Source organism: Gopherus evgoodei, chromosome 9, assembly GCF_007399415.2.
Source record: "Gopherus evgoodei ecotype Sinaloan lineage chromosome 9, rGopEvg1_v1.p, whole genome shotgun sequence".
NCBI classification, from domain to species: domain Eukaryota; kingdom Metazoa; phylum Chordata; order Testudines; family Testudinidae; genus Gopherus; species Gopherus evgoodei.
The window spans coordinates 90,846,683-90,866,940 of NC_044330.1; the positions used below are offsets into that span (position 1 = coordinate 90,846,683).

The following is a 20,258-nucleotide window of genomic DNA, read 5'->3' on the forward strand; positions in this document are numbered from 1 at the left end:
GACTGATTCTTGGTGTCACTAATTTTGTTAAACTTTCTTTGTTTTCTTTCCTGCTGTCTGCTTGGCTGTGATCTTCACCCACAGGTGTCTGTTGACTTCCAAAGGTTACTAATGTTTTAGCTGTTACTCTAAAACTGAGCTATCTAAGCTTCACTTACAGTTGTTTCCTTGACTGTACTGCCACTTGTTACTGCTTCTGCTCTTACCTTCATCAGAGAACCAAGAGTCTCTGAATCCAAAGGACAGAACTTTTTTAAACTATCCACTATGAAACTAAAACTAGACATACATGTCATTTTCTTGCTTCCTGTGTACTTCTTAATATCTGTGTACAGTGCCCTTGTATTTATTCCATGGTATTTTCTTACCAATGCTAAGAAGAAAAAGGCTATGGCAAAACGATTAAAAGCTAAACCCATCTCGGACAAGCCCGGAAGTCCGTACCGTTCTGTTACTCATCTTGAGTCACTAGCAACCATAGACATTCCCGGAGCAGACACGTTGGACAAGTTGTTTGACCATGCTGTAGCAAAGTTTGGGAAGAAGGACTGCCTTGGGACCAGAGAAATACTGAGTGAAGAGAATGAAATGCAGCCTAATGGAAAAGTATTTAAAAAGGTAATCTTTAAAGTTTTTGTTTGTTTTTTTTTTGAATTCTTGAAGTCTGTAATATCAAAAGCTTTGTGTCTTAACGATAAAGTATCTATTGCAGGCCACCTTTACATTCTTTACAGTTTACATTTGGTGTAAAACTGGATATTTAACTGTAGCTCAAAAAAGGATGCTATAATACATGCTGTTAGTATTTTTCTTCAGGAAAAAAATTGAGATGAGTAACTTTTTGAAAAACATTGTATTTGCTAGTACATTTTCCACATCAGCTCACAGAATAGGTGCAAACGTACACTAACAGTTTAATGTCATTATCACAAAACTGTACTGTTTGTTTGTTTGTTTGTTTGTTTTTTTTACCAGTTAATCCTAGGAAACTATAGATGGTTAAACTATGAAGAAGTTAACCAGAGAGTGGATCATTTAGGAAGAGGACTAGCTGCACAAGGACTAAAGCCAGAAAGTACCATTGCCATATTCTGTGAGACCAGAGCGGAGTGGATGATTGCAGCACAAACCTGCTTCAAATACAACTTTCCTCGTGAGTGTTAAAGTTGCATTTGCATTAACTATATTTCTAGAACTCTCTCTTCAGTCAGTTCAGTTCTTTATGTCTAGTACATCTGCATATTTCTGGGATAGCATTTGTTTACAAAAATTCTGGAAGAAAGTGAAAAGACCTAATTTGTGTTCAGCTTTCTAATAAACTATATGCTATGCATAGCAGCGATCCCCAAAATTAGCAAGCAGCTGTAGCCAGACTAACTTGTTCTGCTTATTATAGAAGTATTTTTAGAATTCAGAACGGACTTTCACTTTTTGGAGGGCAGGAAAGAGCAATGAATGTGGCCCTTTTGACTTGTTTGTTAAATCTGTGTGGCTAACTAATTTTGCTCATAAGTGAAACATGCAGTAATGCTGTTTCATTAATTGCTTCTGCCACATGTTAGGGTAGAGACTGGATGTTGGGTGGAACAGAGAAATGTTATGGTAGCTGAAATATGCAAACCAGCTTCTGAGGATTCTTGTGATGCTTTTAAACCCTCCACCTTATTTTAATCAATGTACAAGACACAGGACTCTTGGAAAAAAATGGCCCAGTCCTGAGTATATTTAATACACCAAAAACTTCATTATGAAGCAGTTAGGGCATGGGCGGGGACACGCACACACTTTACTGTTAGTGCTTCTATCTAACACAGACCGTGCACCACAATTTGAATTCTGCCCCCCCCCTTCATTTTTCTACATTCATTGAACCTCTCCTCCGCTAACACTACTTGTTGTGAATGTTTCATGCAATAGTTGGTTGCATGGGGAAAGGGTGATTTGGCAAGAAAGGTTTGCTGGAGGGCTATTAAAGGGGATGATGGAATGCTGGCACCCATAGGGAAACATAATTAAGACTGTAGTGTGTGGTCTGTGGAATACAGTAGCTGTGGTAATAGTAAGATATGTGTATGTGGTGGTGGATATGTAGTATTAAGTGTCTGACTTTTTTTTTTTCATTTTCTTGCTTTTTGTGGTTTTGTCACATAGATGTATGTGTAGTAATCCTAACTACTTCATAAGATTTTTGAGTATTACTTCTCTATTTTAATGCTTTATTGGAGGTGATCCTTACACTGAACACTGTTCTCTTGGAGAATTAATTAGGAAATGTGAAACCCAGTCTAGCTCTTCTCTGGTATGAAGCTTTAAGAATGGTTTACAGAAGCAGAAAAATAGAGATCCTCAGGATTCAGCTCTCCCAAAGTCTTTTCCTCCCTCTGTGTGAAACTAGAAAGAACACAGATTTGTTTTCAGTTGCTTCTCGTGCAATCTTATGACTGAAATTACACTTTCCTCTTTCCATACAACTATTATCATTACCATAAACTCCTTGCTTCATAAAATTCCATTATGAAAAAACTAAAAGCTGCTTTTATTCTTCAGTGGAAAAGGATTGCAGATTGAAAAGTACTCCTTCCCCTGTCTCTCTCCCCCCACCGCAGCACCCCCAGTGCTGACTAAATTATATACATTCAAAAGCTTCTGGTTTGTATTATTCTGCTCTTAAACTTATTTTTATTTATAAAACAGTTGTTACTTTATATGCCACCCTTGGTGAAGAGGCAGTAACCTATGGTCTGAATGAATCTGGAGCATCATATCTAATCACCAGTGTAGAACTTCTAGAGAGTAAACTTAAGGTAAGATGGGAACAACTTTTTTTTGGTCAACTGTATTTCACCATAATCTTATAATATACAGTACTGTAAGTACTAAATGTCCTCTTTGTTCAACAGACTGCATTGTCAGAAATCCCCTGTCTCAAACATATCATTTATGTGGATAAGAAGACTATCAATAAATCTGAATACCCTGAAGGACTAGAGATTCATAGTATGCAGACAGTAGAAGAATTAGGAGCCAAACCAGAAAATTGTAAGTGAATCAAATCAGGATTACCCAAGCAGTCCAGTAAGTGATTGAACTTGATTTGGAGGGATATGTAGTGGTGGTAAAGTATGTCCATTTTACCTAAAAAGGAACTGCCATTTACTGTAGAAAAATTACCAGTCCAGCTCAATATTTTTAAATAAGTGGAAAACTAAAAGTAAAATATTTTTGAGTCTTTTATCTTAATGTTACATTGTCCAAAATGGATTTTGTTTCAGATATTCCTTTATTCAGTTTAATTTTAGAATGTGACAGGCATGGCTAGACTAAGCTCACTTTCTAAAATAAGGGAAGGTCATATAGAATTAAGGTCAGGCTTGGCTGTTTTTGTTTTAATGAACATTTTTAAAAACTCCCATCACTTTTTTTTTCTTCTCTTTCCTGATGACAGGGACAAGCATTTGTTTTAGAAAAGTCTTTACTGATCAATTTTGTAGCTAGAAGACCCCTAAGGCCAGGGTGATAAGCACTGGACTCCTCCCTCCTCTGGTCACTGAGAACTACAGTTGGCTGGCTGGAGTGAGAAACCAGCTTCCATAAGGAAGAAGTGAGCGATTATGAGGATTTGCTTCCTGCCACCCAGCCCCTCTGTGCTACTGGAAAGGAGAGGATGTGAACAGTTAAAGGAGTTGGTTGGCAGGAACTGGAGGCTTATGCAAGAAAGTACATGTTCAGTAGAGCTGCTTACTCTGTGGTAAGCTACTGATTTCTTGAACTTGTTGCCAGCTCAAAGGGCTAGAGGTAGGGGTTGTGTGGTGTTTTTGTTTTTTTGAAGAGCTCCCCTAAACAGGGTCAGCTCCAGGGTTTTTGCCGCCCCAAGAGGCCAAAAAAAAAAAAAAAAAAAAAATGATCAGCAGCAGCTCCACCATGCCACTTTCTTCTTTGGCAGCAATTCCGACCGAGGGACTTGCCGCCGAAGAGCCCAACGTGCCGCCCCTTCCCCTTGGCCGCCCCAAGCACCTGCTTGCTGAGCTGGTACCTGGAGCCAGCCCTGCCCTTAAATGTCCTCCCACTCCCACCTTTGTTCCCCATTCTGCTGGAAAGTAATCAGCCTGAGGGTTATGGGTTTTCACCATAACCAGGACAAAAGAGAATAAATGTCAAGGCAGCAAACTGAGTTAAAACAAGTTTTTAGTTTATTTTCATAAGTTTATTAGCTCAATATAGACTGGATTCTGGGTCTGTAAAACTCACTTTTCCACCAAGTGAGATTTTTCAAGGCATCTTGACTTCAAAATAATAATAATAAAAAAAAACCTCAACCCCACAAACCAGGTGTTTTAGCCTTTACAGCCCTGGCTTTAGAGCTTTACTAGTAGAAAACTTGATATGAGTTTGTCCCTCATCACTCCAAAGTATGAGCTGCTTCTGCACTTCTCTCAGACATTATTTTAAAGGGTTTGACTAGAACTTCATTAGGTTTGTCCAGTGAAACTCTGCAATGACATTACACTTCTAGCCAAATCTATCTCCAACTTAACCTGTTGCCCTGATTGAATTTGCAGGTGCTTGTTGTCCCTGAGTGATCTGCCACTTTTTTCCTGGTCTGCTTACCACTAGAACATCATTAACTTTGTTTGTCAGTCTCTTATGAAGATCAGTTAACTTAATTTACTCTTTTTCTGGAGCTTTGATTTCATCTCTTAGTTTGTCCAAGAAGCAATCATTTCCTGCTAACGTCCATGTGAATGATTTCCCCCCCCCCACACCCCACTTTGTACCTTTTATAGTAGACATCTCTCCAAGCAAACCTGTTCCCACAGACCTGGCTTTAGTAATGTATACTAGTGGGTCTACTGGGAGACCTAAAGGAGTGATGATGATGCATAAGAACTTGATAGCTGGAATGACTGGCCAATGTGAGAGAATACCTGGACTAGGGTAAGAAATGCTCAATTGCCCTGTGTATGTATAAAATACTTTTGTTTTGTTTAACTGGAATAAATGTCCCTGGATTCCAGAAAACCTATCACTTGTATAATTTTGAGATTCCTGGTAACTGTTTGTTTGTTTCTTTTAAAAATATGAACTTCAGCAAATCCTGTTCTTTATCCACTAATATTACATACTTCATATATGAAGTGATATTTCTGTAATCACTTTGATTTTATCATGCTCTTGGACACAACCATAAGTGTCTCTATAGCTCTTTAGTCTTATGATTTTTCTACAACTAAATGAGATTATAAAAGATATAAGACAGTATGACTTCTTTAATTACGTCTTCTCTTGAGATGTACTTCCAAGATATCCATCATAACTGATCACTGTGGGGAGAGTCTGACCATATCTTTTTGCACAGGGTATCTGTCTGCAGATTATTATTGGTGCCCTGTCCTTATCAGCATTCCTGAGAAAGTGGAATACAGAGGCTGGTGGTTTCTAAGCAGAATTTTTTGAGCAGATCAGATAACTTCAAGGAATCTGTCAAAGGCCTGCCCTATTCCAGGGGTCTGATGAGACCAGGCCCATATAGATCCTACATGTGCTATACACAATCTGCTTAAATACCTTGCTCACTTAAAACTGATTTAAAAGACCACTTTCATTTGGCAGCTAATTTGGTCTTTCATTTTTTAAATAATTTTTATTGAGATAAAATAGGCAATAAAATGAACAGACAAATATTAAGTTTTGGCTATTCAGTAACCAAGTAATGGCAAACTTTGAGGGTTCTTCAGTGCGTTGAAGGATGAGTATCCCTGCACCCCCTTCTCAGGAAGTTAGAGGGGAATGACACCTTTGAAATGACCCACATACAAGAAACCCCTTCATTGTGGGATATTTATGTGGTTCTGTGATGACCCACATACAAGAAACCCCTTCATTGTGGGATATTTATGTGGTTCTGTGCTGAAAGTTCTCTTTCTGACCATTGGATAGCTCTCAACTCAAGGTCACGGAATAAATGAGCTTTAGGCTGTAGTGACTGATCCACAGTCTACTAAAATCTTTAAAAATGAGTTGCTGCTGTGATTTTTTTGGGGGGAGGGGGAGGAGAGGAGGGATTTGAAGGTGGAGGGGCTTTGGTTATCAGGCTTCAAACAGAAGCTAGTTTCAGCTTTAACTCCGTAACTGGGGTAAGAAACCTCCCACTTGGAAAGGAAAAGGCAGCTGGAGCACTAAGAACCTCCTTTGTTTCACTGCAAGAAGACTCCCTCTGCTAGAATCAGTGGGTGAAATCCTGCCCTTACTGAAGTTAGTAACAAAATTCCCAGTCAACTGCAATGGGACTTTCAAATGTTAAGCATAGAGAATTCCCAGTGTGGTTACCGCATACAGGAGAATAGACTCCAGTTGGGATATGTTACGATGTAGACTTCTTTGGAAAATTAGTAATTCTGTCTTTCTGTTCTTGAATATACAATACTTTATTGCACTAGATGAAGTATTTTCAGCCCACTCTTGGATCCTCAAGTTGATTATACAATCCTTGCTTTGCTAGACCCAAGGACACTTACGTTGGCTACTTGCCTTTGGCCCATGTATTAGAATTGACAGCAGAAATGTCCTGCCTTACCTATGGCTGCAGGATTGGATACTCCTCTCCACTCACTCTATCAGACCAGGTGAGGGGAAACTTTCAGCACGATGGTTAAGCAAAATCTTGGTGGTTGTACTCCCCCCGCCCCCCTTGGTCAGTCACTTGTCCTATTGCAAAAATATGATACACAATGCAGTTCATGTCAAAAGCAGTAGTACCTTCTGAAAATGTAACCACAAACAAAATTAAGCTCCTGGTGAAACTGTACAATAGATCACATAACATGCATTTCTATCTAAATGTTGAGCTTTCATCATCTTTAACTAAAGTCAGAATTACCCATAAATTAAAAGAAAACCAAATGATTGCATGTAACATTTTCTTTCTGCCTCAGTAGTTACAGCATTACCCATTGTCACAACTGCACTTGATTTTTGCTATAGCTGGCTATGAGTGTTAAATATTTTTAGTTTAATGATTAAATCTTTTTTTTTTTTTTTTTTTTTTAAATCATAGGTTTGTCTAAAAGCTCTGCTGAGCCTGCCCTGCCTGGCCAGTCATTGATTTTGTAAATCCCTAGTTTGCCCCTTCAGTCAGCTTATGGTTCTCTGTTGCTTGCCTAATAGTTTTCAACAAGGTGAAACCCGTAACAGAAAATCCTCCATTAGCTGACTGAAGGGGCAGAGGCACTTGGCTGGAAATGGAAAAATGATCAATGAAAGGCTGTAATACCTATCTGAAGCCTCCAAATGTAAATAACTGAGAACACCATAAACATGCTGAAGAATGTAATAAAGTAGAAGAGAAAATGAATACAAGTTTATGTGAACTAGCCAGCAGAAGCACAGTTTGGAAACACTGAGGCACCAAGAAAACAACAAATCACAAGGATGAATTTGTAGGGATCATGAAAACTTGGTTCCAATTGAAAATCACCCCCTTGAAGTCAGACCATACAAAAGAAAATGCTAGAAAGATAAAGAAAGCAAAAACGATACACATCACGTGGCTTGTTCTAGCAAGCTTTGATTTCAGCAGACATATTTGGCATGAGATGAGACTGACAATACAACCTTTCTGCTCCACTCCACTGAGAAAATAATAATCTGGGGAGGGAGGATGGGAGAACTTCAGAAACTGTACATTACCTTATCTCCTGTTTCTTTCTTTCTTCTCCCCCAACCAGTCACCAGTTTCTCAGTTTTAACATCTTCACGTTTCTTTATTTCAGTCAAGTAAAATTAAGAAGGGAAGCAAAGGGGACTGTACTGTACTGAAGCCCACACTTGTAGCGGCTGTGCCTGTAAGTATGCAAAGGTAGAGGACATGATTAAGCCTACGTTTTAGTCACAGGTACATTTAGTAATAGTCATGGACAGGTCACTGGCAGTAAACAAAAATTCACAGCCCATGATGTGTCCATGACTTGTACTGCATAACCCTAACTAAAACTTGGGCTGGGAGGCTGCGGGTGCTTCTGGAGGGGAGGGGGGCAGGGGCAGGGCGCATACTGGGACCCCACTGGTGCTGGAGAGGGGTTGGAGGGGTGGCAGGCTGGAGGGGAACTGCAGCCAATAGGGGCTGCGGGGGTAGTGCCCGCAAGCACAGGCAGTGTGCAGAGCCTCTGTCCCCTCAACCGAAGAGCTGCAGGGACATGCCAGCCGCTTCCAGGGGAGCTCCGCTTCTCCCCCCGCCCGAGATAAGTGCCATCCTGCAACCCAACCCCTGACCCAGCCCTGAGCCTCTTCCACCCACCCACCCAAACTGCTGCTGCTGTTCGGGCAGTCCCTGAGCCAGCTGCACCAGCCCCTGTAAAAGTCACAGAGGAGAATCTGTGACCTCCATGACAGACATGCAGACTTAAACATGATTAGAAAGGACATTCTTATTTTTCCATATATTGGCTCCAGCAAGATCACTAGGTGGCTAACAACATTGATGTGAAGAGTGTTTTAATAAGTCTAAGGTTTAAGATGCAGCTTGTAGAAGTGAGTCAGTGGTACTGTTAACTATTGGAACACTTCTAAATGGTCTCAGAGGTAATTTGATTACTTGCCCAGGATTGATTATAGCAATTCCAGGCCAGACTGCCATACTAAAATGTTGTACTATGTGAGGCTTTTTCTTTTTCCTAGGCAATCAGCTTCATAACTTAAGAGGTTTATGAGGTGGGATGGATGAGGAAAGGAAAAAATGTGACCTTGTCCTCCACTTCCGTTACCCATTTTCACACATTATTCTACCACCTTGAATAGTCCCTAGCTGGAATAAGAGTATAAATTCATTAAATAGATGACATATTAAGGGAAAATGTTAAATTAAACAACCATTTGGCAGAGACTGCATAGCTAAAGTGAAATCATCCATTTAAAATGAACAGTACTTTTCTGGTTTTGTTTTTTAGTTAGGTTTCATGCATGTTTTCAATCAGAGTAGTAATTTTGTCTCCTTTTCAATCTTCGCTGTAGGAAATAATGGACCGAATTTATAAGAATGTCATGAGTAAAGTCCAAGAGATGAACTATATTCAGAGAACTCTGTTCAAGATAGGCTATGACTATAAACTGGAACAGATCAAAAGGGGCTATGATGCACCTCTATGTAATATGTAAGTACAGTTAAAGGTTCAAATATCTTCCAGTGTATAAAATTTATCAGAGATTAAGGGGTGACTTTTTATCACAGTCTATAAGCAGTTCTCCTTGTGTAAGTAATCTGGTACTAGAGGACCCCAGGCTAACAGCAAAGGCATAACAAGATCCACTGACAATCTAATTCAGAGAAGTTCAGACTGAAAATAAGATGATAGTCGAACAGTAAGGGCCATTAATCATTGAAACACTTTACCTAGGATGTGGTAAATTTTCCATCTCTTGGATTTTTTTAAAACAAGATTGGATGTCTTTTTTTAAAAGAAATGCTCTATTCCAGCCACAAGATATTGGGCTAGATGCAGGGGTTACTGCGTAAAATTCTATGGCTTGGGTAATACTTGACAAACTACAGTATCATGATGGTCCCTTTGGGCCTTTAAAATCTGTGAATCTTATGACTTGTTAGATGTGTCAGCTGAATAGGTAAGGAGGGATATTAGAGTTTCTAGCCTTTCCTGCAAAGGAGCAGAACAAGTGATATTTATACATGGTTTCTTTTACCTCAAGACTGCTGTTTAAAAAGGTAAAAGCATTGCTAGGCGGAAATGTGCGTATGATGCTTTCTGGAGGAGCACCCCTTTCGCCTCAGACACAAAGGTTCATGAACATCTGTTTCTGCTGTCCTGTTGGCCAGGGTTATGGATTAACAGAAACCTGTGGAGCTGGAACAATTACTGAAGGTATGTTAACATACTCTTGGAAATCTGCATGTTTAATGTAGATGTGTGAATTCTTTAATTTTAAAGTACAGTTGAAAACATTTGTAGCTCTTAACTTCCAGAGAATAACTTGAGTTACTAGCTACCTTCCTAGTCCAGCTCTGTTTACATTTCAGTATTGTCAGATTAAAAAGAAAAACTTTGGTCACTACTGTTCCTTTCTAACTTCCCCCAGTTTCTGACTATAGCACTGGCAGAGTTGGGGCTCCTCTTATTTGCTGTGAGATCAAACTGAGAGACTGGCAAGAAGGTGAGAACTTTTTGTTTTCAGCACATTCTACTTACTACTTTCAGTGAATCTGGCTGCAAGTTTCAAGCTACAGGTAAAACATGAATATGAACCATTCTTGTCAAAATGATTAGTTGGAGTTCAAACCTGAAGATACACAGCAAACATAGATAGTGATGACAAAATGCAGAGCTACCAAGCCTTTCAGATTCATGCAAATACATGATCACTATTGCATAATGTGTAAGGGCTGGTCCACACTAGGGGGGGAAATCTATCTTAGATACGCAACTTCAGCTACGTGAATAACGTAGCTGACGTCAAATATCTAAGATCGGATTACTCACCCGTCCACACCACGCGGGATCGATGTTCGCGGCTCTCCGTGTCGATTCCGGAACTCAGTTGGGGTTGATGGAGTTCCGGAATCGATATAAGCGCGCTCGGGGATCGATATATCGCGTCTAGATTAGACATGATATATCAATCCCCGAGCAATCGATTTTAACCCGCCGATACGGCGGGTAGTCTGGACGTGGCCTAAGAGTATAATATTTTGATCTCCAAGTAACTAGTTTTACCGTTACCTAGCCTGTTTTCCTGCTGTCCACGTAATCAACTGTCGATGTTGATGTAATTGAGTATTAGTATTTTGTGATCTCTTGATAAATGGATAATCTTTTTTTTTTAATATATTCTGTTTTATTTTGTGTGTGGATTCTTCAGTATTTGCCTGAGAGAGGAATGTCTATTGTTTTCAAGTCAGAATGATACAGTTGTACTTATCTGACTTTCAGGGGGCTACACTTGTAGAGACAAGCCTAATCCGAGAGGAGAGATTATAATAGGTGGACCTAATGTCTCTGTGGGATACTTTAAAAATGAAGAAAAGACAGAGGATTTCTCCGTGGATGAAAATGGCCAGAGATGGTTTTGTACTGGAGATATTGGAGAATTTCATCCTGATGGGTGTCTGCAGATCATAGGTTGGGGGCTTATACTTTTTGCCAATTTAAATGCCAGTTAAGCAAGACCATAACCTCACACACATGAATAGTCTCATTGAAGCCAGTAGGATTACTCCATGCTTAAAGCTACACACTTCAGTAATTTGCTTAATCATGGTGTTAAGACAAATTCTCAAGATTTAGTGATTGTGCGAAGCCCTGAAACTGATGCTGTTGTCTGTAATCTCATTTACTGTCTCTACTCAGCCTTCACTTTGAAAATTCCCACTTCATTTTTATGTATTAGTTTAATGGCTAAAATTTAGATTCTCAGTGACTTTTAATGTTAGTTGCAAGTCTGAAAATTACTCCTTAAGGGTATCTCTTAAAATGGACATTTCCATAAATTAAATGCTAACAGCTTTTGGGTGATTTGTTTGGCATTTCTTCTTGTATTTTTTTAAAGGTCTTTTGCATGGCATTCCATTAAAATTAAGTAAGCATTGAAAATGTAATACTTTAAATTATTTTAACTGAGGTATATACAAGTGGAGGAATCTAAATTCCTTTAAAGCAGCATGCCTTTCTAACTGTTCCTAGATCGAAAAAAAGATTTGGTGAAGTTGCAAGCAGGAGAATATGTATCGCTGGGTAAAGTAGAGGCAGCACTAAAGAACTGTCCTCTTATTGACAATATCTGTGCTTATGCCAAAAGGTAAGAGTTACGTTAATATTCTCTCTTCACCTCAAACTCATTCAGGGGCATTCTTGTATTTAATGCTTGATTTACATATGGTATTCAAAAATCCTTTGTCTGAAATGCAGATTGTAGGCCTAATTCTCCAGAGCACTAAGGCCCTCTTATAGCACTAAGGCCATGTCTACATCTAAAATTTTGCAGCGCTGGTTGTTACAGCTGTATTAGTACAGCTGTATAAGGCCAGCGCTGCAGAGTGGCCACACTTACAGCAACCAGCGCTGCAAGTGGTGTTAGATGTGGCCACACTGCAGTGCTGTTGGGCGGCTTCAAGGGGGGTTCCGGGAACGCGAGAGCAAACCGGGAAAGGAGACCAGCTTCGCCGCGGTTTGCTCTCGCGTTCCCGGAGCCACCCAGCAAACCGCAGGGAAGGAGACCTGCTTGCTCGGGGCTCCGGGAACTAGAGAGCAAACCGGGAAAGGAGACCCGCTTCGCCGCGGTTTGCTCTCGCGTTCCCGGAGCCACCCTGCAAACCGCAGGGAAGGAGACCTGCTTGCTCGGGGCTCCGGGAACTAGAGAGCAAACCGGGAAAGGAGACCCGCTTCGCCGCGGTTTGCTCTCGCGTTCCCGGAGCCACCCTGCAAACCGCAGGGAAGGAGACCTGCTTGCTCGGGGCTCCGGGAACGCGAGAGCAAACCGGGAAAGGAGACCTGCTTCGCCGCGGTTTGCTCTCGCGTTCCCGGAGCCACCCAGCAAACCGCAGGGAAGGAGACCTGCTTGCTCGGGGTTCCGGGAACGAGAGAGCAAATCGGGGAAGGAGACCAGCTTCGCCGCGGTTTGCTCTCGCGTTCCCGGAGCCACCCAGCAAACCGCAGGGAAGGAGACCAGCTTGATTACCAGAGGCTTCCTCCTTCCACGGAGGTCAAGAAAAGCGCTGGTAAGTGTTTACATTGGATTACCAGCGCTGGATCCTCTACACCCGAGACAAAACGGGAGTACGGCCAGCGCTGCAAACAGGGAGTTGCAGCGCTGGTGATGCCCTGCAGATGTGTACACCTTCAAAGTTGCAGCGCTGTAACTCCCTCACCAGCGCTGCAACTTTCTGATGTAGACAAGCCCTAAGAGTAAAGGGGGTGGAAATACCCCCGAGGCTGCCCCTCCTCCTGTTCCTCTTCTCCCGCTCCCCCCGAGCAGAGGGTCCCCAGATTAGTGCAGATCTGGCATAAGAGTTCTATCCTGGCCCTGTTCCCAGCAAGCCTTGTAGGCAGTAGGAGGGAGGGGTGTGATCAGTATGCACTATGCTACAGCTGTCTTCTGCATACACAGGCCCTTAGAGAACAAAGGGAAGCAAAGTGTAAATTAGAATAGTGCTGAGGCCAAGCTGCCCCAGAATAAGGGAAGTGCAGGAGCAGCTTAAAGCTCCCTTGATGTGCGTGTTTCCCACCATAACTCCCCTCATTACTGCCCAGGGGTGGCACATGAACCACCAGCTGGGGGAGGCTAGCCTCCCTCCACCGCGGCCATGGGCCCAGTCCCAAAAGAGTGCCGGGAAGGTGGGCAGCGCGCAGCCCCAGCCCCGGAGTGTGGCCCCAGCCTGGGAGGGCGAGCGGCTGCAGCCTCCCCAGCTCTGGAGTGTGGGAAGGTGGGTGGCGCACAGCCTTAGCCTCCCGAATCGGGGGGCTGGAGCTGGATGACTGGAGTTGCATGCAGAGAGCACTCATTGCAGGGGGTGAGACCATGGCTGGCTGTTCAGGGAGGCACAGCCTCCCCCAGCCTATGCGACGCACCATCCATGTTCCTGTCCCCAGTGCAGGAGCAGGGAAACTGAAAACACCAGCCTTCTTACTAAACATAAGTATAATCTATTGTTTATAGATGGTTTTGGCCTTCAGTCAAAATGCTACAGCTGTATTTATCTTGACACTTAGAGCCTGATCCAAAGCATTTTCCGTGGGCTTTGGAAAAGTCCCCCACTTTCCCTTAGGAGTAGATGGTGAGACTTTACTTGCACTCACTTGTTGGATACTGGAGTTAGTAAAGACTCTGAACCATTCTATAACTTCTCTCTAGATCTAAATTTGAGACTGATTGAATCCAGTCACTTATTTAAAAAAACGTCATGATAAAGGTTGAATAGTGTGGAGGGGGGAAGAGAGGAAGAAATTAGCTATATATCAAAGCACTGGGGAATATTTACTTAGACTCAAGTAACTGTTGACAATTTGAAATTCTTCTTTCTTGTCTTTTTTTTTCTTGTCCTCTCATCCTGTTTTAGTGATCAATCTTATGTCATCAGTTTTGTGGTTCCTAATCAGAAGAAGCTGACTGTATTAGCTGAACAGACAGGTGTCAAGGGAACGTGGGTCGAAATCTGTAACAATCCTATCATGGAAGCTGAGATATTGAAAGAGATTAAAGAGGTGGCAGATAAGAGTGAGTATAACTGAATTGTTTAGTATACTGTACTAAGCCAATTTCATATGAAGCTGAAAAGGGGCAGCAAAACATCTGTAGATATAGTCCTCTGACCCATGTTTTCTAACTTGCTGGGAAATCTGTTGAACATGTTACCTCTGGATGTAGTGGTAATATTTGACTCTATTCAAAATTCTCTGAATGTGAATAGAGGAGCACGCTTTCGGGCAATTTTCTTGTTCCTAAAGCAGGACAATAGGAATCCAGTCCAGTAAGTGTTACATGCATGATACAGTTGGTTTTAGAACGTTCTGCTAATCCTTGTTGTAGTGCTGGATGAATGGCCAAAAACTGGTCTGGCTACTCTCTAACATAGCCTATGAGGCCAAAGAAAAGTAGGGTGAATTTTCAAGGCTTTCAGGGAACAAGGAAAATTAATTGAGACTTTATGGCCAAACAGGAAACACTAAAGATGGTATTGGGTTTTGTCTCAATTTAACTTATTTTGGCAATAACCGTACTAACAGAATACACATTAAACACTCTTCCATCACTTATTCCTACAAGATGAGAATCAGCCTGTTTTAATCAGGACAATAGGTTAAATAACATTTACAATACAATTCTAAGAGGGTGGTAGGCAGTGTAAGTTTTTGTTTTGAATGAGTTTTGTTAAATTTCCATGTTTCCCATTGAACTGGTGAAAAACTTAACTCTATATTATTGTGTTGCATTTAAATCATAATGTTTTCCACATAACTTTTTTTAGTTCTTGTTTGTCTGTTTGGCTTATAGAAAAAAATCCTTGACAGCACTAATGTTTTAGATAGAACTAAGGCCAAAATTTTTCCTTTGGCCTTCCTTCCAAGGGAACATTAAACAAATCATCTTGGAATTAGTTTTTAGCAGAATGTTTTGTAGTTCAATCACACAAGGCATATAAAATGAAAACAAAACTATATTGCAATTACAGTCTAAAGTTAAAGCTTTAAAGTTAGGTGATACAGCAGGAGCTTTGTGGCCACTGATTCTAATAACTGTACATTTACTGCCATCTACTGGATGTATTGTGATAGTCTGGTTTTGGAAATTCAGTTTCTAATTGGGGGTGTTGCTTTTATTTCATTTTTCATTTTACTCTATAATGTTAATACTTCAGCAAAACAAAGTCAATATCCTTGGTTAGTGTTATTTATTGTTATATGGTTAATTAGAATAGTGCCTAAGGGTTACCTGAGATTGGAACCCTATTATGCTAGGCCCTGTATAAACATAGAATAAGACAATCCCTACTCCAAAGAGTATGTAATCAAAAATGTTAAATGACTTTTTCAGCATTTCCATTGATAATTCATTTTCAAGGGTTCATAATCTGGCTACTGTTGGCTGCAAGCAAGGATTTCTCATTTTGAGGGAACTGACTTTTTTTTTGTTTTGTTTTGTTTTAAGGGCAATGGGTACTTTAAATGACACTAACAAAAGTAAGGAAATGCTTGCTCACTTTGGATGTTTGCTTATTTGGAACTCTTCTGATTTAACAACTTCACTTTTAAGAATAAAACTTACCCCATTTAGTCTATGCTGGAACAGACTTTTTTGGCAATTTGTCTTCCCCCGCAAGAATATTTTTAAGACACAGGAAACCAACAGATGAATTAGCATTGTTATGCATGGACTGTACACTGGAAACAACTATGTCCCCTAAATACGTTTTGAAAATCTGACCCCCTCTGCATGTTATTACTAAAGTGTGCATGCAGTGTTGTCCATAACGTAGGAGTGCACACATGTATATGCACACATCCCTAGCTTATACTATATTTGGATTTGTGTGCACACATACTTTTAAAAATTGTCAACTGTGTTTTACTTAAATATTCTACAAAACTGTACAGAACTTGGGTGGATCATCATATCCTATGGATATGAATACAATCAGTTTCATCCTTCAATTGCTACTGTGAATAATAGTAATAATGGGCCTGATCATGTAATCCTTGCTCATAGCTAACTTCCTAATGCATGCTACAGCCACTTTTTTTTTTTATACCCAATTGTGCCTATAATGCAGTCTCTGTTGAGGTAGGGACTCATTTGTTTTGCACTTTTCATTTAGTGTGCAACTTTGATACTGCTTTGAGGTTTTATTCTGTGATCCTCATTTGTTTGGCACTTTTATTTACAGTGCCAATCCACTGGAGCTGTACAAAAGATAAATGCTATGGCATGTGTTACTAGAATACAGGGATGTAATAGCAAATAAGTATTACAGCCATAAGTTTGCATTTTCTTTCTTCAGTGAGTTGCTTCCATGACTGTATTGATATGAAGCTATTCCACTATATAATACAGCAGACTGCTGAATGTCTTATTCCTATTCATGAAGTTGTATAAATCAGTGTTTTATCTGTGAATGTAATCATAAATGTGTTTTTTGTTTTTATTGCTCCTGCAGTGAAATTAGAGAGATTTGAAATACCAATCAAAGTAAGGTTAAGTCCTGAACCATGGACCCCAGAGACTGGTCTAGTAACGGATGCTTTCAAATTGAAAAGGAAGGAATTAAAGAACCATTACCTCAATGATATCGAACGAATGTATGGAGGCAAATAAACCTCTGAGCTATATTGACTAGAAAGCTGTGCAGAAAGTTGCTTCTCATACCCTACAGGACAGAACTTAAGCCTCAGAATATTGGACACCCTTATGTACTGTAGATACCACAGGTAGGTAGTTCAGACAGTACATGAAATCAGTGAAGACCTACCTAACCTGTAAAGCCAGGTCCTGTGGGGGGAAAAAACACTTGCTTATGGAACCAAACTTTCTAGCTGCTAGCAGAAAACACTTTTTAAATGTTTCATTTGTTCGCTTCCACTTTGGAGTTAGATGTGATCATGTGAAGCAGTGTGACTTGATAACCTGATTTCCACTGTTGCTTCTATACCATATTCCAACTGCTTTCCCATCTGTTCGTCTCCAATTCCCTATACAAATATGAAGATGAGTTAAAATGTAAATCTGACAATTCCTACATCAGAGAAAGGTACTTGATGAGGGGAAAAAATAAACATATTTAAGATTTGTACTTCTTGTGCAAAAAGTGAAGATGAAGTAGGAAATTGTTAAATACAAAGCATTGCAGCTTTCGCAAAAGTATTGGTGTAATGTCTTATCTCAGGTCCTGTCCTAGATTAAATGACAATGAATAGTTTTAACTTGAACCTGATCTGTTCATCACCGTTCCCTAAAAGGCCAGTACAGATGCATAAAGCTCCTTTTAGAATTTGAGTTCATGGAAGAGGGAAAGAGAAATCTGAGGTTATTGCACTGCATTTAAGCCCATTTCTAGATTCTGCTATGACCCCTTTGTATTCAGAAGCTGTGAGCTAGAAGGGTAGCTTAAAATACCACCTCTCACCATCCTACCCCAGTTATGTCCTGCACCGAGCTCAGGTTGACAAGATCAAGACTTGGGCCTATTGATTATTAACACTCGTACTACAGAATTTATTCAAGGCCACAGAATTAGTTACATGGCACTGAAAATGCATTACTGACAGTAGATTGAATCTTCTGCACATCCAGTTATATTATGAATATTTTCAGTGCCTAAAAAGGAGTATAATGTACTTAGTGAAACAGGAAGGGTGAACTGAAAGGCTTTTTTAAAATCAAACTAGTCAGAGACGAGTGTTCTATGAACAACTTATCTCCAGTAGACTTTAAATGTTCTGAAATATTTTTATACTTGCCACAATGTTGTTGTTTTTTTAATTCAAAACCGCATTTTCAACTTTGACACAAGGATTTTAAAAAAAAGACTCCCACTGCAAGAACTGTTGCTTGTTAGTGAGGTCATCAGCTACCATATAGAACTGAGGTCTTACAGACAAGTAAAGGCAGAACTGATATTCAGATCATTTTTGTCTTTAAACAGCTATGAATCTTTTAAGTCAACATTCAGTTATTGCTTTGAAATATTAGGCCCTGATCCTCCAAATGCTTAATTATATATGTAGCACTACTCACATGAGTAAAGTTATGAGTAAAGCTAAACACATGTAAGAATTTACAGGATCAGGGCCTAAAACATTTTGTATTAACTTATTTAAAAGTATTACTATTCTCCCTTTAAATATGTCAATCAAAACAAGCCACAGTGGGAAGCCAAGCATTTCCCATATTCTTTTTACCTACAGTTGATGAGCTTGGTCTCTGGTTAGGGATTTTTGTTCATTAAACTTATTAAAAGAAGAGAAAACACTTGAGGTAGAACTTTGTGTCTCTGTTTCTGAAAATTTTTGTTTTAAAAACTGGAAACCGTAGAAGTGCTGAAGTGGGAAGGAGGCAAATAACACAATAATGGTTTTGCCACTGAGTGTGCAACATCCTGTACTGTTTCTTCAGAATCCTCAGTTAGCACTCTGGGCTCATGTATCTCTCTTAGATGTTCCCCCCTGAACCATAAATACTGTAAAAAGTGGAAGCTCTTGCAACTGTTCTACTTTGCATTTCTTTCTTAATCATTTTATATATGTTGCTTACATTTTGTACAGATGTGGCTCTCAACTGTGATATTATAACTTACTTTGATCTAAAGTATTTATAAAATAGATTTTGTCTATTCATAATATTTAAATGTTGTGTATATGATGGTAAAGGAAAATTATCGGATATTGTCATTGTAAAGAGTGAAGGGTTTTATATGAAACATCTTCAGTATATAGTGATTGTTTGTTTTTTAAAATCAGGGCAAGATTTTCCTTCTCTGAGGTGTATGTGTGAATCCCCTTTTCCCAGCTCAACCAACTTTCAAAGTGAAAATAAATCATGGTTATGGATTGGTTAGCTATAAGCTCTTAGACTGTCCTTTCCTCTGGGGACCAATTTCTTTTAAAACTTTCAAATAAATTTTTATTTATTTTTATATGCATAACTCCGCTAGTCAAACCACAACACTGCCAAGTGATTTTGCTAAAACCCCTTAGGGATGAGGAGCAAATCAATTTAAAGTTGGCTGCTGCTAGTTGTGCATGGACTTTCAACAATCATTAAATGGGACCAGAAAAAGGCCTCTCTTTTTTCCTTAAACACATACACTTGTTTATGAATACAGGAAATACTGCCCATGTCAATAGTGGCTTTTCAGATTATTAGTCTTGGAGACATGTTAGTTTTCTTTCTGTATTAAAATTATTCATTGTTAAAGAACTAAAATAGCTTTTAGACCATCTAAACACCACAAAGAAACTGTAATTAAACAAATGTAAGAAATAACTAGTTATGTGCACTTAGATTTGAGGGCAGATCTTATTAATTGCCTTTTTTAAGCACATATGTATTTATTGGGCCTCCAGTAGTTTCCCTCTATTGTACCCATGTTTTCATTGATAGGGATCATTATTTTCAATGTGTATGAAAGTTAAAGTAGTCTTTCAAAGATGGAATACAGTTGAATTGGTTCTTGTTGTCAAAGTGTTTAAGAGACTGCATTTTTGCACAACACAAAATCAATATGTAAAAGAGTTTTTCTCTAAACAGAATACAGAGAAGTGGGCCCATGCGCTCATGATGGGCAGAACAGGTATTTTAAATTTCAGATAATTGCATCTTTTTACTTGCATCCTTTTCATATCAAAGGAAGGGCTTTATCCTGTAAACACCTTTTTAATACTTTCAAAGGGGCTATGCACAATAGTACAAACTCCACAGGTATTAAGCATTTGCAGTGCATATTGTAAGAATTCTTAGAGATGACTTAGGTGGTTTGGGGATGCCCTACAGAATAAAAACAAATCTGCACCGACCTTTGTTGTTTTAAGAAAGTAACTCCTCTCTGTATGTAGGAAGTATGGAACCATTGTGGGAAATAACTTTGTACTGGACAGTATACATCTCTTACATTTAAGGAAAAAGACTTCAAACACTGAATATTTACAACAAATCTTGACAGTTATAGAAACAAAGATGGTGTTGCATACAGTACTTGCCCCTTAACAAGAACTTCAATTGTGACTTACTGTTCATTGTACATAAACATGGAACTTATTAAGCTG

The 20,258-nt window shown here is 39.7% G+C and overlaps 1 protein-coding gene across 5 annotated transcripts in view; it reads left to right on the forward strand.

Annotated features, from left to right (window-relative positions):
- Positions 1-20,258, forward strand: part of ACSL4 (acyl-CoA synthetase long chain family member 4) — a 55,021-nt gene extending 34,763 nt beyond the window's left edge. For 3 of the 5 annotated variants that reach the window (XM_030574322.1, XM_030574323.1, XM_030574324.1), the window contains exons 3-16: positions 379-618; positions 976-1,153; positions 2,695-2,804; positions 2,901-3,039; positions 4,785-4,935; positions 6,500-6,623; positions 7,770-7,841; positions 9,007-9,146; positions 9,700-9,872; positions 10,087-10,161; positions 10,938-11,126; positions 11,688-11,802; positions 14,060-14,217; positions 16,655-20,258. In XM_030574322.1, coding sequence (XP_030430182.1) covers positions 391-618; positions 976-1,153; positions 2,695-2,804; positions 2,901-3,039; positions 4,785-4,935; positions 6,500-6,623; positions 7,770-7,841; positions 9,007-9,146; positions 9,700-9,872; positions 10,087-10,161; positions 10,938-11,126; positions 11,688-11,802; positions 14,060-14,217; positions 16,655-16,812 — 2,010 coding nt within the window. In that variant the 5' untranslated portion in view covers positions 379-390 and the 3' untranslated portion in view covers positions 16,813-20,258. Of the gene's footprint in view, positions 1-84; positions 619-975; positions 1,154-2,694; positions 2,805-2,900; positions 3,040-4,784; positions 4,936-6,499; positions 6,624-7,769; positions 7,842-9,006; positions 9,147-9,699; positions 9,873-10,086; positions 10,162-10,937; positions 11,127-11,687; positions 11,803-14,059; positions 14,218-16,654 lie in introns of all 5 variants that reach the window. The other 2 variants (XM_030574321.1, XM_030574325.1) reach the window with 2 other exon arrangements.